Genomic DNA, 20,328 nt, shown 5'->3' on the forward strand with positions numbered 1-20,328 from the left:
CCTTAGGAGCTCAGGCTCCCAAACCTCCTCGGCGCTCTCATCTGGGAAATGGTGACGGGGCAGTGGGATGGCTGAGGCTCTGATGGAGTGTGGGTGAAGGTCATGGGGGCTAGAGGGCTTGGTAAAGAACAGATAATGAGTAACCTCGAAGGACAGCTTTGGCCTGGACGAGGGCAATAGTGGGAGGAGGGCCTGGGGGAAATGGAGGCCAGGAGGCAGAGGAACCCTGGGATGGGTGTGGGCAGGGTCTTCTCAGCTGGGCTTGCAGAAAAGTTTCCCCAGGTAAGGAGCCGGCGTTCCTTTCACGGCCCAGGGCCTGACCCTGCAGCCTTGGTGACGCAGGGTATGAGGCTGGTCGTCCATCGCAGCCATCTTGTGGACACACCCGGGGATTCCACAGCGCTTTGCCAGGCAGAGCTGAGCCCTTCTTCCCCCTACCCCGCCCCGCTTACATTGTCATGGCCCATTTCCCTGTGGGTGCCCTCCCAGTGGCATTGGGGAGCCCTCGACATGAGCCTGCAGTCCTTGCCTGGGTGTCTGTCCAGCCCACAACCCAGCCTGGCCACCGTCAGCAGCCATCGTATGTCTGTATGCCTGCCAGCTGCCAACCCTTCTCCATTCTGACACATTTTAACCAGCTCCATGGGCTGGGGTGAAGGGCTGGGTCCTAGGATGGCTCCCTAGCAGGGTCTCTGCCTCCTGCATCCACACACCCTGTGCTGCTCTGGGGTTGGAGGCGGTCTCGTGGCAGATGCTGGAATTTCATGGAGGATATGCCTGGGCCCTGTCCTCTGTGACCAGGAGCTGGGCTTGGGGATGCAGAGCCAAGAGAGGACCTTGGTTGAAGCCTCTCAGCAGCCTGGGCTCGGGGTGAGGCCCTCTCTCAGCCTCGGCGTCCTCATGGTGTTTACTGTGTGGCCAGCTCTGCTGTTAGCTCTTTACATGCGTTTATTCAACCCATTTCACAGGAGAGAAACCGAGGTCTCAAGAGAGAAGACCTTCCCCCAAGGTCACCCAGCTGGGAAGTGGCAGAACTGAGACTTGAACCCAGGCCTTCTGGCTTCAGAGTCCGTGCTTTTAATCCCTAGTGGGCCGTGGGATCGATTTAGTGGATTGAGCCTACACTTTGGTCTTCATCAAGTAAGACAATCTCTGAAAAACAAAGTTGCTTTGGAAAGTTCAGACAATGCATTTGATGGCAAAACCTGCTCTGAACTAACAAGTTGCACATGGTGTGACTCTTCGGCGGTTTTGCGGCAGAAATGGGAGTATGTGTAACTCCCAGGTGCTGCTGCGGAACTGCAGGGCGTGTCACGGAACCGACAGTGGGTGCTCTGCAGCACGTGCCTGAAATCTTCCTGTTTCCCTGTTCCCATCACATCCACCTGCGGCTCCCCCAGAGCTTCAGGTGGAGGTGGGGGGCCTGTGTTATCCTGACATCCACTGACATCTACTTCAACACCATTATTGCCTGCGGGCACGCCCGGCTGTCTTTGTTGTTAGTTCCTGTCGAGAATGAAATGTTGCGAGATCTTGCACCCATCTTCATGATTGTTGGTGTGTTTGAGTCCAGTATCTATTTAAAAGAAGAAGAAGAAAGCACTTGAGAATTTTGAGTTCATTGTAGATTTACGTGCAGGTGTAAGAAATCACACAGAGAACTCGTGGATACTCCACCCAGGTTCCCCAGTGGTCACAGCTGGCACTTGTTATTGGGTGTCCTCATATGACCACGTGTGACGGAGTAGAGCTTCTCCATAGGGTTTTCTAGGCTGTATTCTTTACGGAAGGAACCCTGGTGACGCAGTGGTTAAGTGCTCAGCTGCCAATCAAATGGTCGGTGGTTCGACCCCACCGGTTGCTCCATGGGAGAAAGATGTGACAGTCTGCTTCCGTAAGATTACAGTCTTGGAAACCCTGTAGGCACAGTTGTGCTCTATCCTAGGAGGTCGATGTGCGTTGGAATAGACTCGACAGCAACAGGTTTGGTTTGGGGTTTTTTAATCTTTACAGGAGTAGATCTCTAGTTAGAGCGTTTAAACTTTGTGCCACCAATCCTTGAGGGATGGATTGTTGCTGCTGTTAAGTGCCATTGAGTCGGTTCTGACTCATAGCGACCCCGTGTGCCACAGAATGAAACACTGCCCGTCCTGTGCCATCCTCACAGTTGTTATGCTTGAGCCCATTGTTGCAGCCACTGCATCAGTCCATCTCGTTGAGGATCTTCCTCTTTTTCACTGACCCTCTACTTTACCAACAATGATATCCTTCTCCAGGGACTGGCCCCTCCTGATAACATGTTTAAATACATGAGATGAAGGATGAAAAGGTGGATAGAAATATGATAGTGCTCGGCTGGTAATGGAAAGGTTGGTGGCTTGAACCCACCCAGTGACTCCATGGGAGAAAGACCTGGCAGTCTGCTCCCATAAAGATTACAGCCTAGAAAACCCTCTGAGGCAGTTCTGCCCTGTCACGTGGGGTCGCTATGAGCTGGAATCAACTCAGTGGCACAAAACAACCACCACCACCTTTACGGGAGCAGATCGCCAGTGCCCCCTCCGCCCCCCAAGCCCAGGAGCCACTGGGTGAGTCATAACCATGTACAATATTCTAAGCAAGATATTGACACTGATACAATTCAGATACCTCTTTTTAAAGACCAATCCAACGTTAAGGCTTGGCTTAGCTCCCAAAAGACCCAGCCAGGCTCTCGAGAGTGGCTCGAATGCCCTTCGCTGACGGCGCTCTGTCCTCTCCTGACCAGGCTCAGGAAGGGCTAATCACAGCAGCAGCTGCAGGCCCTGTGGCAAGCCTGGTGCTGCATTCTCACGCCAACCCTCCGTGGGGGTGCTGGCACCTTCCCCATTTTCTGGAAGCCGAGGGAGGCTGGAGAGCTGGGGCCCCCTGCCCTGGAAGGCCTGGATTCACACCCAGGCAGCCTGGCCCCAGAGCTTGCTCTCAGAACCACTGCCCCCACTTCGCGCCACGGAGCCGTATCCTGTGGCCCCCGCAAAGAGAGGAGGTGGTGGAAGGGGAGGACGCCCTAGTGTGCCTGGAGAAGTCAGGAGCCCGGCTTTGGGGCGAGTTGGCCAGGGAGAGAATGGAATCCTGGCAGCTTCTTGGGTTATTGATGTCACCTCTCTAGGCCTCAGTGTCCTCATCTGTCAAATGGGGATGGTGATAACACTACCTCATCGAGCGCGTGGAGGATAAAGTGAGCAAGTCAGTTGCTTACAACAGTGTCAGCACAGAGTAAATGCACAGAAACCTAGCCGTGGCCTGCTTTGTTGCTGTTACTACTGTTCCTCTCCCTGCATTGCTATTGTTGGCCTCGTCTCCCACCCCAGCCTGCAGGCTCCCCGAGAACGGGGCTGGCTCAGAGGAAACGTTAGTCCATTCACCCCTGGGGACGCAGTGTGGCTGAGCCCGCCCTGCCCTCCCACGGCCACAGTCCAGTGGGGGAGACCGTCCCTGGCAGTGTTCAGGACTGGGCAGAGGGGGAGTCCAGAGTGGGTGCCTAAGCTGTTTTTGGGGTGGGGTAGGGGCTTCCTGGAGGAGGGGCTGGCACAGCTGAGACCTGGAGGAGGAGTTGAAGGTAGAAGTAAGATGTTCTGAGCTGGGACAGCCTGTACAAAGGCCCAAGGGTGAGGGAGCTGGCAAGTTTGGGGAATATGAGTTCTGTCTGGCTGGACCGGGCAGGGGCAAACAGAAAGCAGACGGGCGGGTGTGGCCTCGTGGGCTAGGCCAAGCGGCAGTTTGGACTTTATCCCCGGGTATGGACTTGTCTTTCTGTTGGGAAGGACTCCAGGGGATGTCTGGGGCTCCTGCCTCCCCTGCCACCTCACCCTGCCCCAGGTGCAGCTGCCTAGTGGGCCGGGTCCAGGCCTGCCCAGCCAGGGAGGAGGCTGGCCTGCCACTACTCAGCTTCCTCTGTACTCCCGTTCCCAGAGTGGGGAGCTTTGCCCCCGCCCAGGTGCATCCGCTGGGGTCAACAGGTATCTGCACAGGCTTCTGGCTCGCTCTGCTAGGCTTCCCACTGGAGACTCCCTCTACCCCTGGAGGGCCGGTCCTGGCACCCTGTCTGCCCGCTGGTACAGGAGCTGTGGGGCAGGTTATAACAGGTACACATAGCTAAACCGAGGCTCAGAGGGGAAGGTCACTCAGCTTGTGGCAGAGCCGGGATCTGAATCCAGCCCAGCCTCAGAGGATAAGAGTTTACAGGAAGCCCGATGGAAGGTGGGCGAGGGGAGGGGATGGGCTCCTTACTGAGAATGCGCTGTGTCCCTGCCATGTGCCAAGGATTATTGTGTGTGATCCTGTTTGATCAGCACGGCAACCTCACAGAAGAGGTGGCGGTGCAGGGCAGCTGATGTTGGGGTGACTCCACTGCTGCGCACGTCACGAGTGCTCACTTGTTCAATCCTCCCAGCAACCCCCAGAGATACTGTCATAACTCCCATTTTACAGAGGAGGAAACTGAGGCCCAGAGAGGCAAACTCACTTGCCCTAGGCTACTCAACTACTAATTGGTGGAGCTGGGGTTTGAACCCAGGTGGCCTGGCTCTGTGGCCCCCAGTCTTCACTTCTCTTCAGAGAAGGAAATGGCGGGAAGTCATTTGTCCTAGGGTTCTCTGAGACCTGGAGGTCGAGGGAAGGACATGTCACCAGTCAGTGCTGGCTGCCGCCCACCGAGCTCATACTGTTTGAGCGCCAGGCCCTGCGTTTATTACCAGATCCTTCCAACAGCCCTGGCAGGTGGGGACGCTTCTTGCTCCCATTTTATAGAAGAAGAAGGAGGGTGGTGGTGGCTCAGTGGTAGGATTCTTGCCTTCCACGCAGGAGATCCGGTTAGAGTCCCAGCCAGCGCACCTCATGTGCAGCTGCTGCCTGTCTGTCAGCGGAGCCTTGCACGTTGCTGTGATGCTGAGCAAGCAGGTTTCAGTGGAGCTTCCAGACTACGACAGACTAGGACGAAAGGCCTGGCAACCTCCTCCTGAAAATGAACCAGTTAAAATCCCTATGGATCACAATGGTCTGATCCACAACAAATCATGGGGATGGTGCAGGACCCAGGCACCGTTTCATTCTCGTGTGCGTGGGGTTGCCACGAGTCAGGGCCGACTTGCTGGCAGCTGCCAACAACACAATAGAAGAGGAAGCTGAGGCTTAGAGACTCCAGGTCAGCCAGCAAGTCCTGGGCCCGCTGGATGGGTCTGGGCTGTCGATTGTGACTTTAGATCCGGCCCACCCTTTCCTCCCAGACTCTTACCCTTTTGATAATAACAATGATAATAATAAACAATAATAACATCAGGAAGGTGGGATCCTGTCGACTTCACCTGAGCGCACACTTCTCACACCTTCTGTGGGTCCAGGAAGGCACCCGAAGCGGAGCCACGGTGCTCAGACTGGGTGGTTTTTATTCTGTCGGCGGTCTGGGCTCCGAGTCATCAGAAAGCCCTTGTGTGGACTGACTCATCTAGTCGTCATGGCAGCTCTGTGTGGGCAGCTCTGTTGTCATGCCCAGTTTAGAGGTGCAGAAACCGAGGCTTGGAGATTCATCGTACCTAGGGCTACAGCAGTGGCACGTGGTGCCAGGGTGGTCTGGCCTCTGTGTTCATGCTCCTGGGGAGGCCGCCTCACCTGTCCTGATTGCTCCCTGCCACAGGTGGGCTGGCCCACGGGCCCCTGGAACTGGGAGGCAGAGGGGGAGGGGAGACTGGGCCTGAGCACTGATGCCTTTCCTTCCCTCCTCCCCACCATCTACCTGCCCAGGTGGTGAAGGTGAAGCCCCACGACAAAGATGCCAAAATGAAATACCAGGAGTGCAACAAGATCGTGAAGCAGAAGGCCTTTGAGCGGGCCATCGCGGGCGATGAGCACAAGCGCTCTGTCGTGGACTCGCTGGACATCGAGAGCATGAGTGAGTCAGGCCTGGGTGCTCTGCCATGCCCAGCACTCTGGCCCGGAACATTCCACCTCCTGACCTGGGCCCTCCACTCCCTGTGCATGCTGGGGTGGGGCGTGCTTGGGGTCAGCTCCTCCGACTGCATTCCCGGGAGGTCCACAGGCCAAAGCTGGGCTTCAGGTGCCCCAGATTGGGTGAGGTAGGTGAGCCCCAACCCCGTCATCTCTCTGACTCCCCCCCACACCCCACAGGCCTAACCTCCCTACTGGCCTCTGCCACCTACCTCTGCTCCCAGGCCTCTTGCATCTGATTCACCTCTAGGCGATCCTCAGTGGATGATCTGATCGTTCATTCTACAGATAATTACTGAGCACCTACTATGTGCCAGGCACTGTTCCAGGCACTGGGGATACAGCTGTGAATCAAACAGTCACTGCCCTTGTGGCGCTGATGTTCTCGTGGGGAGTGATCGAGTCAGCTAATGAGTAAATAGTATCAGTGCTACAAAATCAGACAGGGCGAGGGGAGAGGGGGTGGTGGAAGGGGGGGTACACTAGACAGGGAGGGCCTCTCTGAGCCAGACCTGGAGGAAAGGAGGGGCTGTGAGAGGACCTGGCTGGAGAGTGGACTCCTCACTTGGTCCGCCCCTTTCCTGACGTGTGTGTGTCCAGGACTGTCTGCCCTGTCCCTAGAAACTGGTCCCCCCTTCCTACCCTCACAATGGCTGTGGCCACTGACGCTTGTTCCCCCGTTTACACCAGCCATCGAGGATGAGTACAGTGGGCCCAAGCTCGAGGACGGCAAAGTGACAATCACCTTCATGAAAGAGCTCATGCAGTGGTACAAGGATCAGAAGAAACTGCACCGGAAGTGTGCCTACCAGGTAACACACCTGTCAGGTATCAGGTACTGCAAACGCCTGTAACCCCAGGACAGCGTTGCAGTTGGGGCAGAGCCTAAACTCAGCCCCAGGGGCAGGTGCCCTCTGAGGCAGTGGTCACTGAGCATCAGGTTCCCTGATAGCAAAACGAGAAGAGGAAGTGGTGACAGTAGCTAACATTTGTCGTGTGTGTGGTGTGCCAGGCACCATGCGGAGGGCCACCGCGTGATCTCATCTAGTGTCCACGGCAGTTTGACGAGGTGGCAGGTGCTGCCGAGTCACAGGTGCGGAGACAGAGAGCCAGAGAGATTGGGTGACTTGCCCAGGGTCAAAGGTGAAGAAACAGCAGAGCGGTTTGCTGAGAGTTTGAACCCAGGTCCCTGTGACTGCCTGTCCTGCAGGCTGTTTGGGACTTGGTTGCTGATACTGCCCCTGTGGCCCCTCATGAGGGCAGTCAGCCACAGGATGGTGAGCTGGTTGAGACTCGGGCTTTACTGTCCCTTCCAGATGAGACCCTCTGCTCTCACTTCTCAGAGCAGTGAGGAGACTGATGGGGTCCACCACCTTCTGTGAGTTGGTTGACAGGCAGGTGGCGTCAAGGAGCATGGCAGGTGGTGGGGAGGATGTAAGGAGCGGTGAGGCCTGCCCCTCTGAAGGAGCCAGATGGCCTAGGTTCAAATCTGAGCTCCTCCACTTACTAGCTGTGCAACTGTGGGCAGCTGGCTTTACCTCTCTGTGTCTTGATTTCCTTTTCTGTACAGTGAGGATGTGCATAGTACCTCCATCTAGGGTTGTTGTAAGGATTAAATGGATTTAATCCATTTCAAGTGCTTAGAACAGTATCTGGCACATAGTCCTCTTGACTGATTAGCTGTTATGGCGACCACATTGATGAGGAAGACAGAAGAGGAGGAATATCCAGATTTCCTGGTGGTTTTTAATTGAAGTATAATTTGCATACTTTCATATGCCCTTGAAACCACTGCCCAAAATGAGTTACAGAACATTTCCATCTCCCAAAAAGTTCCCTTGTCTTCCTTTACAATCAGCTTCCACCTCAAAGGCAACTACTGGTCTGATTTATTTCGCCACCATACATTAATTTTGCCTGTTATTGAACTTCACATAAATGTCGTACAAGATTACAATCTTTTGTGTCTGGCTTCTTGCACTCAACATAATGTATGAGAGATTTATGCATGTATGTTGCATGTATCAGTAGTTCATTGCTTTTTACTCCTGAGTAGTAGTCCCTTGTATGAATAGATCACAGTTTATGTATGCAGTCCCCTGCTGATGGACGTTTGGGTTGTTTTCAGTTTTTCGCTTTTATTTATTATAAAAGCTTTATTAGCTGCTACAAACTTTTTTGTACAAGTCTTTTTGTGAACATTTTGCATGGGTAAATAAATACGTAGGCGTGAAATTGTTGGGTCACAGAGTAGATGTATGTTTAACTTAAGAAACAAAAAACAGTCCTCCAGAGTGGTTATACCATTTTACAATCCCAACAGCAGAGTATGAGAGTTCCAGTTGCTCCATATCCTTGCCAACATTTGGTATTATCATAATTTCCTATTTTAGTCATTTCAGTGGGTATGAAATGGTATCTCATTGTGGTTTTTTTTTTTACTCACTGTGATTTTAATTTACATTTCCCTAATAACTAATAATGTTGAACTTTTTCACGTGCTTGTTGACTGTTCATATTATCTTTTGTGAAGTGTTCGAGTATTTTGCTCATTTTTTAATTGGGTTATTTGTCTTTTTATTGTTGAGTCGTAGGATTCTTTATATGTTCTAGATGCCATCCTTTGTCAGGTATATGTGTTTGCAAACATTTTCCTAGTCTTTGGCATGTGTATTCATTTTCATAATGATGTCACTTGATGAGTACATTGTTGAATAAAAATAGTTCATGCATACTCAGTGTGATTCAGTTTACTGCTATTTCTAGCTCTGTTTGTGAGCATGTAGTGAGCACTGGAAAGTATTGTGTATTTTGCAGTTCATTGGTTATAGGGATCTATAAATGTCAATTAGGTCAATTGATTGATACTACTATTAAAAATCTTTTATATCCGTAATATTTTTTTCTAATTATTCAATCAGTTATTGAGAGAGGATTGTTGAAATCTCCAACTATGCTTTGGATTTGTGTATTTCTCCCTATAGTTCTATCAATTTTTGCTTCATGTATTTTGAAACTTTTATTAGGTATGCGCACATCTAGGATTGTTATGCTTCTTTGATGAATGGCCCTTTTATCATTATGAAATGTTCCTGCTTATCTCTGGCAGTACTCTGGTTTGAAGTCTCTTTATATACTTAGAGCAGAATTGGGACACATAAACATCGATATCATAAGGCATTAGTGAGCTGAAATGGACTGGTCTGGGCCATTTTAAATTGGACAGTCATACGGTCTACTATGCCGGGAATGGCAAATTGAAGAGGAATGGCGGTGTCATATTCATTGTCAAAAAGAACACTTCAAGATCTATCCTGAAAGTACAGTGTTGTCAGTGATAGAATAGTATCCATATGCCTACAGGGAAGACCAGTTAATACAACTGTTATTCAAATTTATGCACCAACCACATATGTGAAAGATGACGAAATTGAAGATTTCTACTAACTTCTGCAGCCTGAAATTGATCAAACGTTTAGTCAAGATGCATTGATAATTACTGGTGATTTGAATGTGAAGGTTGGAAATGAAGAAGGATCAGTAATTGGAAAATATGGCTTTGGTGATAGAAACAATGCTGGAGATCGCATGATAGAATTTTGCAAGACCAACGACATATTCATTGCAAATACCTTTTTTCAACAACATGAGCAGTGACTATACACGTGGACCTTGAAGGATTGAGTACACAGAAATTAAATCGACTGTATCTGTGGAAGGAAACAATGGAGAAACTCAGGATCATCAGAACAAGGCTAGGGGCCATCTGTGGAACAGACCATCAGTTGCTCATATGCAATTTCAAGTTGAGAACCAGAGTCTGACCTTGGGTATATCCCACTTGAATTTAGAGATCATCTCAAGAATAGATTTGATGTGTTGAACACTAATGAGCAAAGATCAGGCAAGTTGTGGAATGACATCAAGGACATCATCATACATGAAGAAAGCAAGAAGTCATTAAAAAGACAGGAAAGAAAGAAAAGACCAAAATGGATGTCAGAAGAAACTCTAAAAGTTGCTCTTGAATGTAGAGTAGCTAAAGTGAACAGAAGAAATGTTGAAGTAAAATAGCTGAACAGAAGATTTCAAAGGGTGGCTCAAGAAGACAGTATTACGATGACACGTGCAAAGATTTGGAGGTAGAAAACCACAAGGGAAGAACACACTTGGCATTCCTCAAGCTGAAAGAACTGAAGACAAAAGGCTTCAAGTTGGAATGCTAGAGGATTCTGTGGGCAAAATATTGACACAGGAAGCATCAAAAGAAGATGGAAGGAATAGACAGAGTCACTACACCGAAAAGAATTGGTCGACGTTCAACCATTTCATGAGGTAGCGTCTGATCAAGAACGAGTATACTGAAGGAAGGAGTCCAAGCTGCGCTGAAGGCATTGGTGAAAAACAAGGCTGCAGAAATTGATGGAATACCAATTGAGATGTTTCAACAAATAGATGCAATGCTAGCCGCGCTCACTTGTCTATGCCAAGAAATTTGGAAGACAGCTACCTGGCCACCCAGCTGGAAGAGATCCGTATTTGTGCCCATTCCAAAGAAAGGGGATCCAACAGAATGCAGAAATTATCGAACAATATCATTAACATCATACACAAGTAAAGTTTTCCTGAAGATAATTAAAAAATGCAAACGTTGGCAAATATACATGACATTGTCAAGACCGTCTTTAGTGTGTAAAAAATATTATCCATGTTTTCAGAGATACAGTCTGAGTTCCCCCAGTTGTCCCTAAAACATCCTTTTTAGCTGTTTTTTTTTTTTTTTTTAAATCCAGAATCCATTGAAAGATCAAATATTGCATGTGGTTCTTCTGTCTTCTTAGTCTCTTTTTAATCTAGAACAGCCTTACAGCCTTTTTTGGGAGAGTCTTTCATAATACTGGCATTTACAAGTGTCCTGGCAGTTAGTACATAAAATGCACTACAATCTGGATCCATCCGTGTGTTTCCTCATGATGTTGATTATTATAGAGAAACCAAGAATCTAGGAGCCCTGGTGGCACTAACAGTTAAGCACTTGGCTGCTAAACAAAAGGTTGGCGGTTCAAACCCACCCAGCTGCTCCTGTAAAGGTGGTTGTTAGGTGCTGTCCAGTTGGTTCCAACTCATAGCGACCCTGTGTACAACAGAAGAAAACACTGCCCAGTCCTGCGCCATCCTCACAATCATAAACATTACAGCCTAGGAAACCCTAGGGCAGTTGTACTCTCTGTCACATGGGGTCGCGATGAGTCACAGTCTACTCAACGGCGCCCAACAACAGGTTTTCATGTGAAGCAATCCCGATGTTTAAGTGCTGCGTTAGGTCACTCAGAACACAGTCTGGACCCCATCCGCCGCCTTCTCCCCACCCCCAGCCCAGGGGCATCTCCTGGGTAGTCGGGTGGGTGATGGGCCCTTCAGCCAACCCCACTCACAGCCTGCCCTGCCTTCCAGATCCTGGTACAGGTCAAAGAAGTCCTCTCAAAGCTGAGCACGCTTGTGGAGACCACGCTCAAAGAGGTGCGTGCAGCGGGGCGGTTTGTGGGAGCAGCAGGTAGGCGGGGGGCAGGTAGGGGCTCCCTGGCTGGGGTGGGGCCATGGAGCCCAGAACCTCATGGATTCACCTGTCTTGGTCTGCTCTTCCCTCCCTCCCTCTCTCCCTGCCCTCGTACATCTCTCCCTACCCGCCACTGTGTCTTTCTTCCTGATGTCGCTGCTTTCCTGGCCTCTCGGTCTCTGTCCTGCCCTCGTCACATCTCTGTCCCCCATTGTGTCTCTCGCATGGTCTTTCTCGGTCTGCCATGGCCTCTTGGCTTCTCTGCTCCCCTCTGCCCCCTCCCCATGTCTCTCTCTGGGCCCCTCCCTCTCCCGTGGCCTCTTTTCTTTCAGACAGAGAAGATTACGGTGTGCGGGGACACCCACGGCCAGTTCTATGACCTCCTCAACATATTTGAACTCAACGGTTTACCCTCTGAGACCAACCCCTACGTATCCTTTCTCAGAAGAACAGACCTTTTCCCATTTTAGCCACACACACCCCTGGATTTTAGGGTGCAGGAGGGAGAGGGACCCTGCCAGAGAAAAAGGCATGAGCGTGTGACTGCCCAGGCACCTTGGTGTGGGTGGAGCGGCAGGCCAGCCTTGCGGGCCAGTCCCCACGTGCTGTGTGGCCTTGGGCAGGCAGCTGAGTCTCTGGGTCTTACTTTTCTTCATCTGTGAAATGGGGCTGTTAGACTACACACCCACACACCTGGGTTCCATCCTGGCTTTGCCACGTACCACCTGTTAGCTAGTTCCTTCACTTCTTGGTGCCTTGGTTTCCTTGTTTGTAAAATGTTGATAATAGTACCTCGCAGGGTTATTGTGAGGATTATATGCATCAATACATGTGAGGGCTAAGGACAGGCCACAGTTGGTGCTATGTAAGTATTTGCTAATGTTGTGGTATTTGCTTGATAAATGGCTACTGTGGGGCCACCAGGCCAAGACAGGGCTGGGTGGGAGGTCCTGTGTCCCATCTCCCCTGTGGCTTTAGGACTATATTCATGGCGAGGTGACCTCCCAGTACTTCCCCCATCCCCCACCATAGACGTCCCTGGAAACAGGCCAGGTCAGGATCTCAGCACTGTCCTCAGAGGCCCTCCATGTGGCGAGGAAGAGATGGAAGCCCAGCCTCCATCATCCTTCTGCCATTCCCAGCTCTTCGGAGGAGCTGATAGGAAGCTGGGGCGTGGCGAGGCCACCTCTGTTTTCCTTAGCAGGGCAGATATTTAATGGCGACTTTGTGGACCGCGGCTCCTTCTCTGTAGAAGTGATCCTCACCCTTTTTGGCTTTAAGCTCCTATACCCAGGTCACTTCCACTTACTTCGAGGTGAGCCAGGAGGTGGGCTCTGGGGGCCGCTTGGGGCTGAGGAGGGCGCTTGCTTCCCCTTGGAGCCTCTGTTTCTGCTTCTGGGAAGTGAGGATGATGATGTTTGGCTCCACCGATGTTGAACACAGGCGGCTGTGTGAGGTGGGGTGGCGGCGCTGGGGCAGGGGGGCGGTGCTCACTGCAGACAGCAGGGATGAACATGTGAATTATGACTGCTTCCCAGCAGGTGGCGGTCAGGAGTCTTATAGGGACGCCTTTAGTCTGATTTGCACAAGGCTATGGAGCAGGCTCCTGATCCTTTGGTAAAGTCGAGATAGTAACGGGAAACAGTTCCAGAAGATACTGTCGTTCTTGGGGCTGTTCCCTTCCACCTGCACTCTCACCAGGGCCCAAGACTCCAGGGCCATTACGCCTGCTTCCTAGAGGAGGAAAGAAGGAAACACCAGTTGCCATCGAGTTGATTCCAACTCATAGCGCCCCCATGTGTGTCAGAGTAGAACTGTACTCTGTTAGGTTTCCAATGGCTGAGTTTTTGGAAGCTTGCCAGGCCTTTCTTCCAGGGCACCTCTGGGTGGAGTCCAACCTTTAGGTTTCCTGAGTGCCCCGGAGCTGACTGACCAGCCATGGGAACGCAGTGGGAACACAGCACACCTCACAGGGCCCCAGGCATGAGACACAGGTGTGCTGGAGGGTGATGTGTGCTATAGAGGAAAAGAAAGTAGAGGGTAGGGGGGCAGGGGGAGCTGCGGTTTTATGCAGGGTGGTCCCAGAAGGCCCCATGGGAATGTGCGGTTTGCACGGAAACCTGAATGAGGCAAGGGAGAGGCAGGCCGGCAGATTCCTGAGGAAGAGCACCACAGGCAGAAACACCAACACCAAACCCGACCCATGGCGACCCCACTTGGCAGAGTAGGACTGCCCCATAGGGTTTTCTTGGCGGTAACCTTTACGGAAGCAGATCGCCAGGTCTTTCTTCGCAGCACCGCTGGGTGGGTTTGAACCGCCAACTTTTAGATTGGCAGCTGAATGAAAATCAGTTGGGCCACCCAGGAACCTTATACAAAGAGCGGCAAATACAAAGGCCTGAGGTGGGGCGGGTCTGGGAGGTGGGTGGGATGGGGGACAGGATGAATAGAACTCTGGTGGAGGAAGGTGGTAGCTGACGTAGGTGCTGACAGCATCCTTTAGGCGCCCGCTGTGGGGGACTGGCTGAGGGGGCAACTGACCAGCAGGCGGGAGGTGATGATGGCTGGGCCAAGTGGGGCCTGGTTGGATCTGAGCTCTCCTGAAGGTAGAACCAGAGCGTTTGCTGGTGGACTGGTGTAGGTGTGAGAGAAATGGGGGTCAAGGATACTCCCGGCTTCCACCCGGAGCCCCTGGAGGCGTGTCTGCGTTGACCGAGATGGGGGAGGCACATGCTGCAGGTGGGGGGAGGTGAGTTCAGTTTTGCATGTGGTTGTCAGGCTCCCAAAGGGCTGTCAAGGAGGGCTGGGGGCTCAGATTAGGAGAGGGGTCCTGAAGGGTGCTGTCCAGTTTGGATCTCTCTATGTACCGGTGGTATCTGAAGCCTAAAGACAGGATGAGCTCTGTCAGGAGGCAGGGGTGAGGCGTGTTCAGGGCGGCACAGTGGGGAGAGTGGGGGACTCAGGAAGGCCTGACATCCCAGAGCTGAGGATGGGGGAGCGGTGGGCCAGGGCCTGAGCGCTGTCTCTGGGTCCACCGAGGTCACGTGGCAGCACCTGTAAGGTGCAGTGCTGGGTCAGCACCTGCTTTGGGCAGCATTGTGAGGGTGGCGTGGCCACGTGCCTCAGGGCTTGGCTGAAGAGTCACTCCATCCAGATAGCCCTGGCTCTACAGACCCTTAGCAGATGTCTTCCCCAAGGCCTGACCCTTGGTTCTGCCAGCCTCGAAGCACCGCCAGTCCTTCGAGAGGGAGCCGAGGCCACAGGGCGCACTCCTCCGTGGTGAGGGAGCTGACTGGTTCAGGCCTGGGACTGAGTCTGGCTCTGCCTCTTATGGCCTCGTGCCTGTGACAGGGATGCCACTTCCTGGCCTGCTTTCTCCTCCAGAAAACGGGCTTGAGGACAGTGTCTGCACACGTCCTGTTTCTGTGAGAGGCGTGAGCTGGTGCGAGAATGTCTCTGGGGGCACCTGGGTCGCCGGCCTGTCCCGGGGACATTGAGGATGCCCTGGGGACCCAGAAGCTGAGATTCCCTTCTGTCTTGCTGTTGGCCAGGCAACCACGAGACGGACAACATGAACCAGATCTATGGCTTCGAGGGCGAGGTGAAGGCCAAGTACACGGCCCAGATGTACGAGCTCTTCAGTGAGGTGTTCGAGTGGCTCCCGCTGGCCCAGTGCATCAATGGCAAAGTGCTGGTGAGGACGGCAGTGGGCCCCTCCCCGCCACCACCTGCAGAGGGGCCAGGGATGGCATCCCCTGGGGAAGGGGGTTGGGGGCTAGGGTGTGGCTGGCTCATGGCCTCATGGCGCTCCCACCCCCAGATTATGCACGGGGGCTTGTTCAGCGAAGATGGCATCACTCTGGATGATATCCGGAAGATTGAGCGGAACCGGCAGCCCCCAGACTCAGGTGAGTGGGCAGGGCCGGGTGAGCAGCCCCTCCCATCCCAGGACCCCATGTCTCCAGCGCAGAGGACCTCCTGGGCTCAGATCTCAGCTGTGATCCCATGCGGCCACGGGTTCACTTGTGCCTACGAGCTCCATCCCTCACTTGTTCCTGGGCTCGGTGCACCTCCCTCAGGGGTGTCAGTACCCGTGGCTCACGGCAGGCGCCTGGTGAGTGCTGAGCACGCAGCAGTCATCTGTTCACTCACGAGTCCAGCTACTGCTACGCTCACACACACGTTCACGCACGCACACACACACACACACACACACACACACACACACACACGGGGCAGGCTGTGCGTAGGGCCATGAGCCGACAGGTGGTCGGGGGGTGATGTTTGAGCTGCACCAAGTATGGAAAGCACTCCGGGCGTGTGCAGAGGGTGGACGGCAGGACACTTCCAGGCGGGAGGAGCATGCGGTTCCAATGGAGGGTTTCAGGGCGAGTTGATGCTAGACGGTGGTTAGCTGGGGCCAGGTCACGTCCAGCCTTCTGGGCCCAGCGAGGAGTGTGGTCTTTCTTCTTAGAGCGATGGGAGCCACAGGAGGCTTAGAGTAGGAGAGGGACCTGGTCTGGGGCGGGATGTGGAAAACCTCCAAGTGCGGTGTGATGATATGTTGAAGGAGATGAGAGGGGGGACCCATGGGGAGGCTGCTGCTTTCACCGCGGCCAGCTCAGAACCCCAATTCGTGGATCCTGAGTGCCTTCTGCACGGGTGTCCTCTGCCTGGCCTGAACCAGGCTAGATGGTGGGGCGGGGCTGTGGGATAGCCTGCGAACACCCACCCCAGGGAAAGTGAGGTGACAGGCATTCCTGACATGTCCCTGATGTGTTCTGACGTCCCCTCCGCTCCCCACAGGTCCCATGTGCGACCTGCTCTGGTCAGACCCGCAGCCGCAGGTGAGTGTCCGGGAGGGCAGGCCGGGCCAGTGAGTGTGTGCTGTGGGCAGAGCAGGCAGGCGGGGCTGGTGGACCCGCACTCTGAGCTCCTGTCTCCCCCACCTGTCCCAGAACGGGCGCTCTGTCAGCAAGCGAGGTGTGAGCTGCCAGTTCGGGCCTGACGTCACCAAGACCTTCCTGGAGGAAAACCACCTGGACTACATCATCCGCAGCCACGAGGTCAAGGCTGAGGGCTACGAGGTGGCGCACGGCGGCCGCTGCGTCACCGTCTTCTCCGCCCCCAACTACTGGTGCGTCCCTGCCTCGCACCCTACCCATGGCCTCTTTCCTCCCCAGCCCTAGCCCCTGGGCCTTTTCTCTTTTTTTCTTTTAACATTTTTTAATGAAAAATTTTAAAAGAGTAGATAAAATAGTATAATGAGCCCCCATATCGCCATCACCAGCTGCCCCAGTTACCACCTCAGGGCCAATCTGTCAGTTCCCACCACCCGTACCCCTACGTGTGGCGTATTTCAGAGTAAACCACAGGCAACCTCTCGTTCGTCCATGGACACTTCAGTGTGCTTTGTAAAGAACAGAACTCTTTTCTTCACACCACCATAATGCCCTTATCCCACCTTTAAAACATGAGCAGTAACCCCTTCCCACCACCTGACTCCAGCCAGAGCTCCGTTTCCCTGTGCTTCTTTGTATAAAGTGTCTTTCTTTCCTCAATTGATTTCTTTGAAGCAGAACCCAAACCAGGGCCACGTTTTTCAGTCTCTGTTGAAGGGACCGGGTCATTTGTCCTGCAGAGTGGCCTGTGCTCTGGACTCAGCTGCCACAAGCCCCATGGTGCCCTTTTCCACGTTCCTCTGTCCCATGTATTTCCTGAGCACTGGCTGTTTGAGCCGGAAGCACAATCCCATGTGAGTTTAGGTTTTGGCGAGCGTCCTGCCTCGGGGCTGTGCGTGCCCCTGCTCTCCTGTGTGCCTGGCCCGCTGCTGCCTCCCTCGCCCCTCCCCTGTCCGCTCCTCTCACCTTCTCCCATGTCCTATCCCCTCCTCCAGCCGCGCCCTCTGGGCCTGTCTTCTTTCATCTGTATTCTTTCTCTCCCCCAGTCAGCCTTCCTCCCATCGCGGTCTCTCTGTCCTTCTGCGTCTCTTCTCTCTCCGTCGTCTCGGCTGTCTTGAGATCTCCGTCTCCGTCTCCATCATTGTCTGTTGTGGTCCCCGTCCCTGTGTCTCCCTCTCTCTCTGCCCCTCCATCAGCAGGCTCCTCAGGGCTCCCCCCTCGCCTGTCCCTCTCCTGTCCTCCCCTCTCTGGTTGGCCCTTCTTTCTTCTCCTGTGCCCCAGCCGCACCCAGCCCCTGACCACAGCACCTACTCTGCCCCATCCCTGCAGCGACCAGATGGGGAATAAAGCTTCGTACATCCACCTCCGGGGCTCTGACCTGCGGCCCCAGTTCCACCAGTTCACAGCAGTGGTGAGTTCCCCCCGTTCGGGTCCCTGTACATCCCTGCCCAGGCCTGGGAGGAAGAGGCCGAGAGGCCTGTTCAAGGGGGGTGGGCACAGCAGCCTTGGGGGGCGTTCCTGCATCTGGGTGCTCAGACATCCCCTGGGAGTCAGCCCGTTTCTGTGTCTTTCTGTCCGTCCTGCCTACCCTGGTCCACAGCCTCATCCCAACGTCAAGCCCATGGCCTACGCCAACACGCTGCTGCAGTTAGGAATGATGTGAGGAGTTCCGACAGGGAGGCCTGCATCCCAGGGCCCTCCGCTCCCCACGGACCCCGGACCAGGCCGGGGGGCAGAGCAGACCTGGCCCCAGGGCAGTGTTGGACCCCCTTTTACTTTGTAAAGTTTGTATTTATTCCCCCTTTAGGTTTGCAGAGGGGGTGGGGGGCAGAGCAGTGGGGTGGCCAGAGGGTCTGCTCCCTGGACAAAGAGGAAGGAGGTGGAGAGGCTGGGGTCGAGGGGGCACAGCCTGGGCATTCTGGGGGGAAGCCAGCCTGGGGGTGGAGGGGGCCACGAAGCTTCCCTGCCCCCCTCGTTTGCATGGCTCCTCCCCCCACTAAAGCAATAGGGCCCCCGCCATAGGAAGACCCCCCGGAAGGAGGGTCATCAGGGAGGCCTCACCTGCACCCCCCTTCCCGGTAGCCCCAGGGCGAGGCTAGGCTGGGGTCCACCCCCTCCCCCAGCTATTTTATGTCTGTAATTAAATATGTTAAAATAAAGTCATTATTGTAAGTCAGCCTGTCTCTGGATAGTGGAGTGGCTGGTGTTCCCATTTACTCTGGATATCCAAGGGGGCAGGGGGCCAATAGTGCCACCCTCCTTTGTCTCTTGGAGCCCTAGGGTAGAGGGAGCGGAACTGGCTGGGGTTTTGGGGAAGAAGAGGCTGAGGGGCCTGGTCAAGGGTGGGGGGCGGACACAGCAGCTGGGAGGTCATATATCTAGGTGCTCAGAGATTCCCCCAAAGCCAGCTCGTTTCTGTGTCTGCCAGTTGTGGCGGGCCCCTGAGGGAGAGTTCTGCTGACTGGGGTGGAAAATCCCCCATCAGCAGGTGACCGTGTATGTGGAGAGACTGAGGCCCAGATCGGGCCAGCAGGGCCAGGCAGGAGTGGGAGCTGGAAGACACTCCTCACCCAGTCCTCTGCCCACTCCATCCAGCAAGTATCCCAGTCAGCCCCTGCTCAGTGCCAGCCCTGCCCTCTGCAGCCCAAGTCCATCAGGGTACTGAGGGCCTTGCCAGGATTAAGGGGGACTTCTCTGGGTGGCACAGATGGTTAAGTGCTCAACTACTAGTCAAAAGGTTGGCGGTTCAAACCCAGCCAGAGGTGCCTTGGAAGACAGGTTTGGCAATCTGCTTCCGAAAGGTCACAGCCTTGAAAACCCTGTGGAGCAGTTCTGCACACATGGGGTTGCCACGAGTCAGAATAGACTCGAAAGCCTCTAACAAGAATGGCAACCACTCTAAGGGAGGCCCAGTTTTGGTTCTTTACGTTAAGGAATGAGGCAGAAACTTGCGGTCAGCAAGGAAGACCAGATGGTCCTTTCTACCGTCCCTTTTATTCCCTATCAAAAGTGATAGTACATCCCGTTCAGACCGTTCCATCTGGCTTTGGCTCCCGGGTGAGATCTCTATTTTCAATTTGGAGATCTGGGCCCACCTTTTTCTGAGGAAACGTAGACCTGGGGATTGTCTCCAGGCAGACAGCACCCCAGGGTGTGGAGTCTGGTGAGTACTTTGGCCCCTTGTGTTGCCTCCCCTCGGGCAGAAATGAGGCGACCCCAGTCCTGGTCTGTGTGGCATTCAGGGCGGGTCAGCAGGGAGGTTCCCCTTTTATCTAAAAGCAAGTGAGCATGGCAGTAAGTGTGATTGCCTTGTTGGGGGAAGGTGCCCTGAGGTTTCAGAGTGTCTTAAGGAAAATAGACGTGAGTCCCAATTCGCCAGTTCCATTTATTTCCCACGAGAGAGAAAGAAGTAATCAACCGTGTGATGAATGTTACGAGGGGTGCTTCAGACCTACAAATGGGATGATAATATCCCAGGCATATTGGATTTTACAAGTTATCTTTTGCTACTACAGTTTGGGAGTCCCCAAAACCACCCTCAGGTTTGGTGATTTTCTAGAAGGATTCACGGAGCTTAGAAAAGCTGTTATGTTCACAATTACAGTTTATTACAGCAAAATGATTCAGACTAAAATCAGCAAAAGGAAGAGGCACGTAGAGCTTCTAGTTGTTCTATCCCAACGTAGTTAAGTGGACAGCACTTAATTCTCCCAGGAGTGATGTATAGCAACACCCTCGGAGTATTGCCAACCATGAAAGTTCAAGCTTTGGTGTCCAGGGTTTTGATTGGGAAGTTGGTCACATAGACATGCTGACCACCCACGTGGCAAACCTTAGTCTCCAGCCCCTTCAGAGGTCAAGCTGATACCCCATAGCCAAGGGCCTGCA

General features: G+C 53.5%; 1 protein-coding gene across 1 annotated transcript in view; it reads left to right on the forward strand.

Annotated features, from left to right (window-relative positions):
• PPP5C (protein phosphatase 5 catalytic subunit) overlaps positions 1-18,616 on the forward strand; it is a 28,016-nt gene extending 9,400 nt beyond the window's left edge. The window contains exons 3-13 of the mRNA XM_004381598.2: positions 5,779-5,926; positions 6,673-6,794; positions 11,437-11,502; positions 11,872-11,970; positions 12,749-12,854; positions 15,091-15,233; positions 15,360-15,447; positions 16,346-16,386; positions 16,498-16,676; positions 17,770-17,851; positions 18,041-18,616. Coding sequence (XP_004381655.1) covers positions 5,779-5,926; positions 6,673-6,794; positions 11,437-11,502; positions 11,872-11,970; positions 12,749-12,854; positions 15,091-15,233; positions 15,360-15,447; positions 16,346-16,386; positions 16,498-16,676; positions 17,770-17,851; positions 18,041-18,103 — 1,137 coding nt within the window. The 3' untranslated portion in view covers positions 18,104-18,616. The remainder of the gene's footprint in view (positions 1-5,778; positions 5,927-6,672; positions 6,795-11,436; positions 11,503-11,871; positions 11,971-12,748; positions 12,855-15,090; positions 15,234-15,359; positions 15,448-16,345; positions 16,387-16,497; positions 16,677-17,769; positions 17,852-18,040) is intronic.
• Positions 18,617-20,328: the final 1,712 nt, after the last annotated feature.

This window comes from Trichechus manatus, unplaced genomic scaffold, assembly GCF_000243295.1.
Source record: "Trichechus manatus latirostris isolate Lorelei unplaced genomic scaffold, TriManLat1.0 scaffold00087, whole genome shotgun sequence".
NCBI classification, from domain to species: domain Eukaryota; kingdom Metazoa; phylum Chordata; class Mammalia; order Sirenia; family Trichechidae; genus Trichechus; species Trichechus manatus.